Below are 12,233 nucleotides of genomic sequence, written 5' to 3'. Positions count from 1 at the left end.
AATTTTAAAAAGATAACTCATTGTTTTGTGGGTCCCTGACCTTTCTATTTGGACAGCACACAGTAAGACATCTCCATAATGAGTCAACGCCTCATATTGATTAGGTACATATATCTGTTTGACAATAACTGTAAAGTCTTCTTACACCACAAGGTCCTCCTTTCACAGAGCTCTTTCATGAAGACAATCAAAGTGGAACTTGAGGAGCGTGCACTATATAAACTGTTACCACAACTAACCAACTACTTGTCTGCTAGAATTATTGATTAGTAGTAGTATTGATTGGGTTCTGCTTAGATGGCAACTGCCAGTGTACGATTACGCTGAAATCCTGATGTTATAGTTGTTCATTTGTTCTTATTCTTTTAGACCAAGATATAATCAGGTTTTTAAAAGAGTAACACTGTTGGGAAGACAGATGACCTTGAGGATCGTAAAGAGAAAAAAAAGAAATTGACTTTTTGAATTGTAAAGATTGACATAAAGAAATGAAAAAAATTGCAAACGGAAATGTTTCATTTCGACTCACACTTACATCAGATTTGATTTGATTTGATTGTGCCACTTGATTAAACCAAAACTACTGTGAGGAGCAAATTTAGCCTTTTACAGAGAACAGTCTGCAGACTGATACTTCGTCCCTAAAAGATTACCTCTGTTTTTCTGTATCGTAATGATGAATCATCATTTATGCTTTAAAATCATTATGATTCCTCTGTTTCATTGTCATTCTGCATCGAGACGCCCGATGTATGTTCTGACCCTTTTGCATTCAACTGCTTAATAAATCTACTGAAATCTGAATCCTCTCTCAGGTCTTATTCTTGGTAACTTAGACGCTCAGTTTCAGTCCAGTTATTCACCTAGTGGGAAAGAACATATTTAAGAGCGTTTAACAGGTTTTTCCACAAGATTGATTTGATTTGTTTTGATTTAATTTAACTGGATTTGATTTGATTTGAGTTGATTTGATTTGATTTATATATTAACATTTTGGGAAAGTTTATATGAAGTAGATGGTGCAGAAGTAGCAGAGATGAAAGTGTCAAATCTAAGACATTTTCTCTAATCCAGTTCACAAATGGAAACTATTACTTCCTCTGTACCAGAATATTTGTTCTGCTTCATTTCAGTTTTCAGGCCATGTTGCAACATTTTTCAGATTCCCACCTGTAAAGTTGAGATGGGAGATCTCCTCAGACACATGAAGGATTCAGGTTTTGCCACAGGTGTTATTAATACAATGAGAATGAGGTTTTAGTGATAAATTCATCATTGTTCTAGAGCTTCCCCCCACCAGAAAGTCAAAAGGAATCTTAAATATTTGCTGAATTGAATCAATAAAATCTATTTTAAAAACCTGTTTTCACCATTCTCATATTTTCTTTGAATTATGACTGACCCTCTTTGAATCCTTGTTTTCTTGGCTTTTGAGGGAAACATCTGACATCTTCTAATCTAGACCATTAAACACTATAAATGTGATATTCACTGCATAATCATCCTTAAAAAATATTGGTAGTCAGCAAGCAAATGTGTTTGCCTGGACTAGTCCAAATGACATCTAAGCAACTGGAAGATGTGTAACAACCATCCCCCACCGCCCTCTCTCTTTATTTTACTTTCTTGAAGACTGCAGACAGTCATGTCCCTGTCAACAAGCATCTGTGCGATATATCACCTTATTTAGCTAATCAGATTGTGGAGAAGGGAAGACTGTTTTGATGCAATTTCCTTGGAGTTATGAAGACATTTTATTTTCATTTAACTCAGTTGAACACAGAGAATAACACAGATGATAACACATCCTGGTCTTTTAAGGACTGTTCCTGAGAAGACGCCATTGAACCCATTTTTCTTTTTAATTAAAACTTCAAGAAGTTTACTTTGGGGACAGGTGTCTCTTTCATATTTACAGCTACCCCAGGAGTCTTAGAACACACACATGCATGGAAAAACAGACTTGGTTGTTTCTTAGTTTTACGTTGTGTGTATAAGCTGTCTGGGTCCAGACCAGGTCCAGATTTAGAGCAGAAATCCATATCCACAGCCTTGATGGGTGTTTTTGATCATATATCTGGTAACTTAGAAACATTTTATGATCCTGTGAACACATTTAATAACATCATCATTATTAAAGTTTTATGATGATGATCATTATTTAAAATATGTTTTTTTTGTGGGTTTTTTTTTGGTAACACAATAAGACCAGCCTGGGCTTTGCTCTCTCCGACTTAACTGACCGCTCACTGCAGCTGGCCGGGATACAGCAGCACAGAGCTGCAGCGGGGGATCGGATCAGGAATTACCTCTTCATTTACAGAGTGTCATTCAACCCTCCGGCTGCAGTTCAACACTATCATTACATTACAGTTAAATACCCCACAGTCCCACCACGACACCACCATGCTGCATGTGAGTCACATGAACTAATGGAAGAAAGATAATGTCAATATTTATAGTATACACACACACACACACACACACACACACACACACACACACACACACACACACACACACACACACACACACACACACACACACGTTTTCACTGTAAGACTGATTGACAGGAGAAAAATTTAATTAAACATTAAATGACATAAAGTTTTGATTGATCTTGCCATTCTGAGAAATGGTGCATTTATCACAGCTTTGAACCGTTTAATTTTTACAATATCAATTTTAACAGCATTTTCTTATATACGTCCATCGAGACCAGCTTGCAGTTTAAACAACTCCTTGTTTATAAGATTTAATATGTTGTGAAATGATATTACATCAGGGATGAACGCAGGCCGGGCCGCCTGGATACATTTAGGTAAAATCTTCTTTGACAGAACGCAGCAAGAGAAAAGAGCAGCTGTCTCTCCAAAACACACATTCAAAACCAGCCACAGCAACTAACAAGAAAACATGTCGGCCACGTTAAGCTGTGTCATATCACGCATCACTTTGTCTGATTATTGACTGGTTCTATTCCAAATGATGTCTAAACCACCATGTTGTGTTTTGATGTTTCATCACAACTCCATAAAGTGAGTGCTAACGTCCAACAGTGCAACTGAAAAGGGAGTGGGCAGCTTCCCTACTCTTCCACCAGGATGAAGCACGTTTCAGGCAGGCTACTCACTCAGGGTTATCCACCCATCCATCTACACCATCCTATTTCTGTTTAGGGTCATTTAAGAATAATGTGACAAAACAAAAACAACAGACACACAGAAGCAGTCAACCAAATGCAATATAAAGATATTCAATCCATAGTATCCATAATATTTCAATCCATCTTGAATTTGGAGAGGTTTCAGATTGAGCATGTTGAATGTACAGCCTGAAACTAACTTGACCGCAGGGAAGCCTCTCCAAAAGTAAATAATAAAACATATTTATTAACACTACGACGTTTTAAACAGCACATTGTCTTTTTGTGAACTGCTTCTGCATCATGATAAACTTCCTCTGAATGAACCTTGTTGTTATCTTTTATTTCAGCCACCAGAGATGAGCATGAACTCCTGTCAATGCCTCGCAGCTAATCTGATATCCAGCTCTATGAGGTTTGGTGAGGCAGATGTTTATCACAAAATCTCAATCTTCATGATAATCTGTTTTATTCTGAGAGGACAGATATCTGCCGAGTCAAAAATGTGAAAAATCAACAAATATTGGCAGAATGCAAATGCAAATGTCATTTGTTAATATTAAAGCTTATCCAGCCCCTTGTTACGTGAATCTGAGTGACACCACAACTGCAACCCAAAGCCGAAAGGACAGAAAGTGTGAGGTTTTTGTGTGAAGTGCAGTATAACTGCAGAAATTTTGTTAAAACGTGAAAGAACACAAACATGTTTCACCTCAAATCAAAGTGTGTCACATTTGCTGCCTGATATCTTGGAAAGGATGCGGTCTTTGTGTTTTCATACAGTATCAAAGTGACGTTAATGTCATGCACAGTCACTTTTGCGACAAATTGAGTATACCCAGAGGCACAGTTAAATAGGCTGTAAACTACAAAGCATATTATCCAGCAGCTGTTTATGACCTCCGAGTTAACATTCCGGAGCACAGAGCAGAACTGTCAAACTGCTGTATAAAATAAAATATGTAAAGGTGGAGGGGAGCTTCTCGGGCTTGTGTTCTGTCTTCTTCTTTGCAAGCCAGGGTCCTGACTTTGAACAACAGGGGTCCAGACAGCAGAAACACACAATGGGTCCAAGGCTGCTAATAAACCTTGAACCGCGAACAAATCACAACACACCCCGCCGTCATAACCACCATTTCCTCCACTTGATGACTTTTATTGGGGCAATCCAGAAAGTCTGCTGTCTCTCTCTTTGTCACACACATTTACTCAGTCTGTGTGAGAATGGGAACGTGCTTGAGTGTGTATTTGTGCGTGACGTCAAGGAAGACAAGGAGATGAAAGGAGAGATTGTGTGTGTCTGGTTGGAGGTAAAGGAATTCAACCTCCTGACCAACAATAACTCAGCCATCCAACTTTTTATCCCCCCCCCCTTTTTTCCAGCTACTTTTCAAACTGAGTTATCTCTATTTTTTTTTCATTATTGCCTGTCACTGGTGTTTTGATTGGCATACATTCAGATAAAGGTCTAGAAACGGTTATATTAACTAGAAATAGACCACCAGAAAGACGCAGCTGTGGTATTTGATGGTGCAAATAGCAACAATTACTTTTCTAGGGTTAATATGACAGTAACGCCGTAGTCCTATAAAAATCAGCATGTATCCTATTTGAGGCATGGATCCCTGTGACCTCTACAGCACATGAAGAAAAAGATGTTTTATACAATATAAAGTAACAAATGAATAAAATGATCTATTGCTAAAAAAAAAAAAAAAGAAATTGCTTGGAAATGGTTAAAGACAAAATTGGGAGTGTATTTAATTTTAAAATACATAAACACTTGGTACAAAAAACGTAGTTTGTTCTATCATTGTGTATGTATGGCAGTAAAGGGTTAATATTGTAGTAACTAAGTTGGACTGAAGTTAATTTTGTGGCTGTGGCAGAAACATGAAGATAGTGTCCACTACTCTAAATCATCCCTTAACTAAAGTATTTCAAACTGCTAAAGGATTTATAACACATAAACATCTGCAATATATTGCAGATTTAAGTGATAACAACATTGGTGGGCCTTATAGGTGCATGGAGCCAGGTCTCTATAATGTATACATAATGAAAAAATAAATGACAAATCAGATAGCTTCATCTAAGACTAACTAGTCACTAATGAATTATCCCAACAGTATTCATCTCTTGGCATCACTTTAGGGGAATGCAGTCTTGGCGATGCTTCCCATCACCTCTTATACAGTGTCATATAAATTTATACGGCAGCCCTGAGTGACTTTTACACAGCAAACATTCCGCGTACGTGGACATTTATTATGACACCGCCACCTACAGGATGTTACGACACATTTCATTCACTCATTGATGTCGACGTTGCTCTGCCTGGATCCATGAGAGTGCAGCTAAATTGAATTATAAACTCGGACTCGTGAAGTTACATCATATTACTGCTAAAAGCGGCTGTCAGAGATAGTAGGCTGCTTATGTGGTAAATAAAAAGGCAATGTTTGATGCTTATATGGCAGAGCCCTTCTGAATTGACAGCTTAAATTCAAATGTACTTAAATACAAACATGTGCTGGTGATTGTTTCAGATACAGAACTAAAATAGAAACGTTTTAGATATGAGTAGCTCTAAAAGGGAGTTTACAGCGTGATCTCACTAAAAGAAACATGTTTCATTCATATTTTAGGGTTTAAATCCAGCTGGGAGGAAACTAACGGACAGGAGGCCTTAATCATGTATGATAAAACATATATATATATGTTGCCATTCTCATAGCTGACATCTGCAGCTCTTAACAGGCTCATTTGATGCTTTCCGTTTGTAAAGTCCTCTGGGGAGCTGGTGCGCTGCTGTGCCGCGTCCCGCCAGCAGGTGGCGGTATTAACTCACAATAGAGCGGTCAAGGCCCATGTAAAGGCCTGCACATGAAGGACTGCCACTTTTATAAGGAAGCACGGGTAGTATGATAATCAATAATCCTTTAAATTAATTTACACCAAACTTGTTGCCGTTAATGACCTCAGAGGTTGAAAAATAATGTACAAAAAATTTCATTTGCGTACATCTGAGCAGCCTGGATCTTTTCTGGTTCACATTTATAATTATCAGAGTAGGCTAATTACTGAAAAAAAAATATAGTAAAGTGTGTTAAATGACACATTAGAAATATCTTCTTCCAGAACTGGCTGTATTTTGAGAAAGGATTTAAAAGTGTATGATGGACGCTTTAAGGACTTGCTGCTGGCACATGTAGCACCTAATATACGCCTGTTGTGGTTTCTATCCCTTTAAAAATATAGTGGTCGATGTCCTTTAAGAAAGCTGCTGTAGTGTCAACACATCATTTCCACCTCATCCTAAACTAAAAATAGCTCAAGATTTACATTTTAATACCGTATTGTAAGTAAAGCCTGATTTATTTACACAACCCCCCATGCTCAGTTTACCAAAAAAATAAATTCCATTGAATAATTGAATCAAATTTTATAATCTGAAATTATATTAGTTAATAAAGATAAATCAAATTTAAACGTCAGCTTTCTTTACCCAGAGCTGATTAGTGTGTGTTTGTTCCATCTACACATGCGCACTATAGCCTACAACATTTCTGCATCGTGCCATCCGACCCCATGACTGAACAACATGACTTTAATCACCAATCTCCTAATTTAGCATAACATTTGTGCACATGGAGGAATATTTATTTATAGTTGGGACTTCCAACTTGAATTTTCTGCTGGTTGGGAAATTCTACCATAAATCAGACCAAATAAATATTCTATGTTTACAACCAACACCAGACTGCCCTAGATATTAACCAGGGCCAACCAAAACCTACCAGTAAGCCCCTAGAGTGCTTTCCCAAGGAATGAGTCATTAAAATGAAATGAAACACTAGGAATCAGAAAGACGTATATGTTATACAAAGTTAGTGCAAACTCTATAATTAAGTATAACCATAAACACAAACTCGATTTCCTTGGATAATATTTTTTTATCATCTAACGACTGGTAAAATAAAACACCGACCTCCCAAATAGAAGCTAAATCACAACCATTTTATTCTAAAAAGGAGAGAAAAGGGGGAGAAAGGAGCATGTTGGCACCCACACAAACTCCCAACAAGCGTATAAACAGTTTCATGCTTCTTTTTATTCAGCCAATAAAAGCACTAGAGAAGTGAGGGGATATATGTCCTACATCCAGGTCCATCTGCAGCAGGCCTGCCATCTCATTTCTCGACGCACAAGAATGATTTGATTTATTTCCCATACTCGCCAAATACAGTCTAATCATGTGATCCGCAGTGTAACCAATTGGCAGCCGAGAAGAAGGTAAGGGCAGGAAAAAAATTACTACCATTTTAGGGGAGGATGTAAGCCACTATACCAGCCCCATCTAACGTTTTACAGTCGCACTTAAGTGTCTTTTTATTGAAATAATAAAATAAACATGTCGCTAACGAATTATTATTCCATGATGGGTCTGCAGACGGAGGAGCCGTACGGAGCGCATTTCATCCCCGGAGCGCTGCAGGGATCGACGGCCGCCTGCGCCAAGCCAGCCCGGGCGGCGGAGGAGGAGGAGGAGGAGGGGACGCCCGGCGCCGCGCACATCCCGGATTTCTCCCATTTTTCCAACAAAGCGAGCCTGAACGGCTTCTCCCCCTGGACGAACACGCCGACGTCCTCCTCGTCCAGCTCCCCGCAGCTGCAGCCGGCGGCCGGCGCGTCCCTGCCGGGTCTGTTCCACCCGCACCACCTCCTGGGCCACCACCACCACCCGCATCACCACCCGCATCACCACCACCCCTACTACGGCCCGCAGGCGCCGGCGCACGCCGAGCACCTCGCCTCCGCCTCGGAGAGCAGGTTCGTCCGCTGCTGGGAGGGCTCCACCCCGGCAGCGGACGGAGCCCTGGTCTCGCAGGTCTCCGCCGCAAACGCTTTCCCGGCGTGCCTGCCCGCCCGGGGGGAGCTGTCCGAGCCGAGTCCGACCTACGAGCCGGGGAAGCCGGCCAGCTCCCCGCAGCCGCAGCCGCCGCCGGCGGCGCACGGCAGCCCGGCGGAGCTGGTGCTGGAGCGGCTGGGCGGGGAGGAGCAGCCCCGCGGCCAGCCCGAGCACCGCGGAGCCCCGCAGCAACCCGAGCCCAAACTGGAGGACGAAGACAGGAAAACACAGCAGCCGCCGCAGCTCGACCCGGGTAAAAGATCCACTAAACATCCACTAAACATCCACTAAACTCAGGAATGTTTATTAGCTTTAAGAACACACAGGTGTGTGTGTGTGTCTGTGTGTGTGTGTGTGTGTGTGTGTGTGTGTGTGTGTGTGTGTGTGTCTGTCTGTGTGTGTGGGGGGGGGAGAGAGTGTGTGTGTGAGAGAGGCGGATTATATGTAAGAGAGTGTGTGTGTAACTTTTATAGCCCTATAAATGTCTTGTAAACGGTAAAATATAAAACTTTATTGTCCATTAAAATAATTAAGGTGCTATTGTTATTTAGCAATTTGTCAGTAAAGGAGTAAAGCAGGTTGGCTGGCCCTGCTTTTTCTGATCCGACTCAGTCTAGACTTTTTTTTTTTTTGTTTGTTAGTGTTTAGGTTTTTTCACACACGCACAGACACAGGCAATCTTAATACGAAATAATAATAATTCCCCTTAGTGAACACAGACCTTCTTAAACTCAAAAGGGCATTTTTACTCGAGAAATACTAGTTAGTTTTCAGAGCAACGTCTACTTTGGTTAATGTAAATGAGAGTGTAATCCGTTTAAAAGCCCGGAAAGCTTGACATTCACAGGGACACAAATAACAGAATTAGAAAAAAAAAGTCAAGACACTGCAATAAAAAGGTCAGTAAAGATTTAATAGAATAATAACAAAAGCAATTTAATTTAGGTCGGTTGGAGGATTTTGTCATTCGTTCCATTTGTATATACTTCTGTGGTAAAGTCTTGGGCACCATAGTCTTGTTTTATCAAGATTTAAAGACTATTCACAGGTATTTTTCAGTCACTTCATTAAAATACAAACATAACATGTTAATATGTATGTAATGATGGAAAAATCAGACATAGAAAAACTCCATATCTGTCAAACTTAACATAATATGGAAATACAATAAAACCACACTGTTCAGAGCAAAACATCTCTACTGCAAAAGTTGGTGTTAAGTGTGACCTCACTCAGAGCCGAGCACAGATTTAACTTTTCCTTAAGAAGACTGTGCATACACATGTTTGCAATATTAATTAGCATTCCTTTCTATTTATATTTAAGAGAAGCCATGCCTTTGTATTTCCGGATATGTATCTTAAAGAGACTGGAAACTAAATGCAGATACCAAAGGAAATAAACAAAAAAGGCTGCAGGGGTGCCTAAAACTATGACGAGCTCTGTTAGCATTGGTGTGTCCAAACTACTCTCAATCTTTGTTTTTGTTTCATTAATCTGGATTATGCATTTCTTTATATTAAAAAGTCATTTGCAAAGAGAAGAAAAAAGAAACATTGTAATTATAATCAAGATATCTTGGGTTAAGGAACCACAGGATTGCCAATGACTGTCGTTAATGAAGACAAGATGTGAGGTAGTTTTGAAAGTTTCATCAATACAGCTTTTACTTTAAAAACACAAGATGAGATGAGATGAGGAAGGAGACAAGGAAAAAGGAAAAAAAAAGTAACATTTGTAATGCAGGCCTAAATGACAAAGTTTGAAATCACTGTAAACATGCAGGATCATTCACTTCAGGTTTTAGGAGACTTTTGCCAACCTGAAGTCCATTTTATGAAATAGATTATTCAAAAGATTTAGGAAAAGTAACAAAAGATGTCCTACCAGACCAAACCTGGAACTGCACGTTGTTTTCCTGCCCGCTGGCTGTCCAGCTACTTTTGTCAGTAATTTCTTCTAAGTTTAGGGTTTAGTACTCCTAAAACCGACGCTCGGTCTGGTCCTTTGCTTGCACAGTGCTTTATAGTCGCTAGTATCCTTCCAAAACTCATCTAAAAAGAAAAAAAAAACTAAATGGAATTCAGTGTCATATTTTATGAAATTGTTGGAATCAGAGTGTTATTGTTTTAACCTTTGCAAAAAAAAAAAAAAGATACTACATTACAGAATGATGAGAGGGAACTGGAAGCGCTTTTTTATTTATGATGCCCCATTTGGAGCATGTTTTTTCTTCTTAATGAGCCAGAAGTTGCGGGCTCATAAAGTTTGTTCCTGAGTATGTTTTCTTCCATCTTTGAACTGCACGCACACACACACACACACACACACACACACACACACACACACACACACACGTGCAGATACACACCGGCTGGAGCAAAGGAAACACACCGGTGAGTTGTGTGAGTGGTGTTTAAATCTATGGTTCCCCATCTCTTCTTTTGCAGAAAATCCATCCGCCAGCTGGATCCACGCCAAATCGACCCGGAAAAAGCGGTGTCCGTACACCAAACACCAAACCCTGGAGCTGGAGAAGGAGTTCCTCTATAATATGTACCTAACGAGGGATCGGCGCCTGGAAGTGGCAGGACTCTTAAATCTGACAGAGAGACAGGTGAAAATCTGGTTCCAGAACAGGCGGATGAAGATGAAGAAGCTGATGATCCGGGAGAGGAGGAGTATAAATGAATGATGCATCCGGAGGCTGGGCATGTTTTTTTTTTTTTCCAGGGATACGTGAGGAGGTGGTGAGGTTTTAGCTGGTGAAGGAAATGCAGTGCTCCAAGGCGCCCAGCATCAACTGCCATGATGAGCTGTTACTAAGCAACGGACTGTGGAGTTAAATGGCCGCCTTGGATAACAGCAGTGGTAAAACATGATGGGGGAGACCAGGATTTGTTGTAACTATATATCTATATATATATAGATATAAATATACTATTATTACTTTTGGGACATTTGAATGAATCTGAACTCTGCTGAAGAATCTTTCCATTTGCATGTTTTAAAAATGAAAACAGTCTGCAACTTGCAGGTATTGTAAATAATAAAAGTTTAAGATTTAGCAGCATATTCAGTAGCTGACCCACAAAGCGCTCATGTCAGAGACTTGCACATTTTAAAACACATCTGCTTTTGATAAAGCTGCATAACTCTCAACTGGATACACTTGACACATACTTGACTTCACATAAAGTGTCTGTGCTTCAAGCCAAAATAGGAATCATGTTTTATGATTTAATGCTGAAACCGTCCTAATGAAAGCTGCTTTAAGTGAGCTCGATGAGAGTTTAGTTCACTCTGAGGCAACAATCAAAGCTGAATCCCCGGAGGAATTGCATGGTGGAGTATCTATAACATATGGAAAAACAAATCTGCTGCATTTTTGAAAAATAGAAATGAAATAATGGCCTAAAAACTGAGGAAGTCTCAACTATGTGAACATGAATATGAGAGGATGCTGTGATATATCGAAATGAACAAAACCTGTTAATATGCCTGGTTTTAAGTACTTTAAAACTTGCAAATTTTCATAATTTGCAATAAGGTCGATTAGTCAAATAACCCTCGTCTATATGTCGCAGACAAGCCAAGGAAGAGAAACTCGTTTTCACGCGTAAATGCAAATCTCTCACATGTCGTGTACTCAAGTGTTAAAGTATGCAAAACATCTTAGTGCTGCACGAGGCTTAACGCTGAAATGACCACAGAAATGTGACAGACATGTGAAATGTGTTTCACAATATGGAGTCACATTTGAGCAAGTTTGTGCGCATGCAAGCAAACCTGCTTTGAAACGGAGACACCCAGCAACAGAAATCCATGAGATCGCCAGGCTTTGTCTGCGTCCAACAAGGCGCACAGTCAGGCCTCGGTGCGTCTGCGTGTTTGTGTGCAAAGCCAATAAAACGGATAAAATAAAGGCCGGGATGCTGTGATTTCGCAAATAATTTAAACTCTACAATGCAGGTGAAAGAAGAAACTCCTATTTTGTTTGTTTTGTTTAAGGTTGTATACATTTTTAGTTTTTTTTTTAAGTTGGAACTGCAAAACAAAAACAAAATGTCTATTTTGCTCAGGAGAAAACCTTGTGGGAGACCTAACAAGGTTAGCCTGCACCATGAGAGGACGGGCAGCTCAAAGGTAACCATAGAAGCAATTGTGTGCAATGTT

At 39.9% G+C, this 12,233-nt stretch overlaps 1 protein-coding gene across 1 annotated transcript; it reads left to right on the top strand.

The window, feature by feature from the left end:
• The first annotated feature begins 7,486 nt into the window (after window positions 1–7,486).
• On the top strand, window positions 7,487–12,072 carry LOC133463607 (homeobox protein Hox-D9b-like). Its single transcript, XM_061745223.1, has 2 exons — window positions 7,487–8,310; window positions 10,508–12,072. The coding sequence occupies exons 1-2, from the start codon at window positions 7,560–7,562 to the stop codon at window positions 10,750–10,752; spliced, it is 996 nt and encodes a 331-aa protein (XP_061601207.1). The 5' UTR covers window positions 7,487–7,559; the 3' UTR covers window positions 10,753–12,072.
• The last annotated feature ends 161 nt before the right edge of the window (window positions 12,073–12,233 follow it).

Source organism: Cololabis saira, chromosome 17 (assembly GCF_033807715.1).
Source record: "Cololabis saira isolate AMF1-May2022 chromosome 17, fColSai1.1, whole genome shotgun sequence".
Taxonomy (NCBI): domain Eukaryota; kingdom Metazoa; phylum Chordata; class Actinopteri; order Beloniformes; family Belonidae; genus Cololabis; species Cololabis saira.
This window is presented reverse-complemented; position numbering and strand designations above follow the sequence as displayed.

Bases quoted from the DNA above. Each gene is read 5' to 3' on its own strand.
- LOC133463607 (XM_061745223.1), top strand. From the start codon at position 7,560: ATGTCGCTAACGAATTATTATTCCATGATGGGTCTGCAGACGGAGGAG. The intron at 8,311-10,507 runs GTAAAAGATCCA...CTTCTTTTGCAG, and splicing joins GCCGCCGCAGCTCGACCCGG to AAAATCCATCCGCCAGCTGG.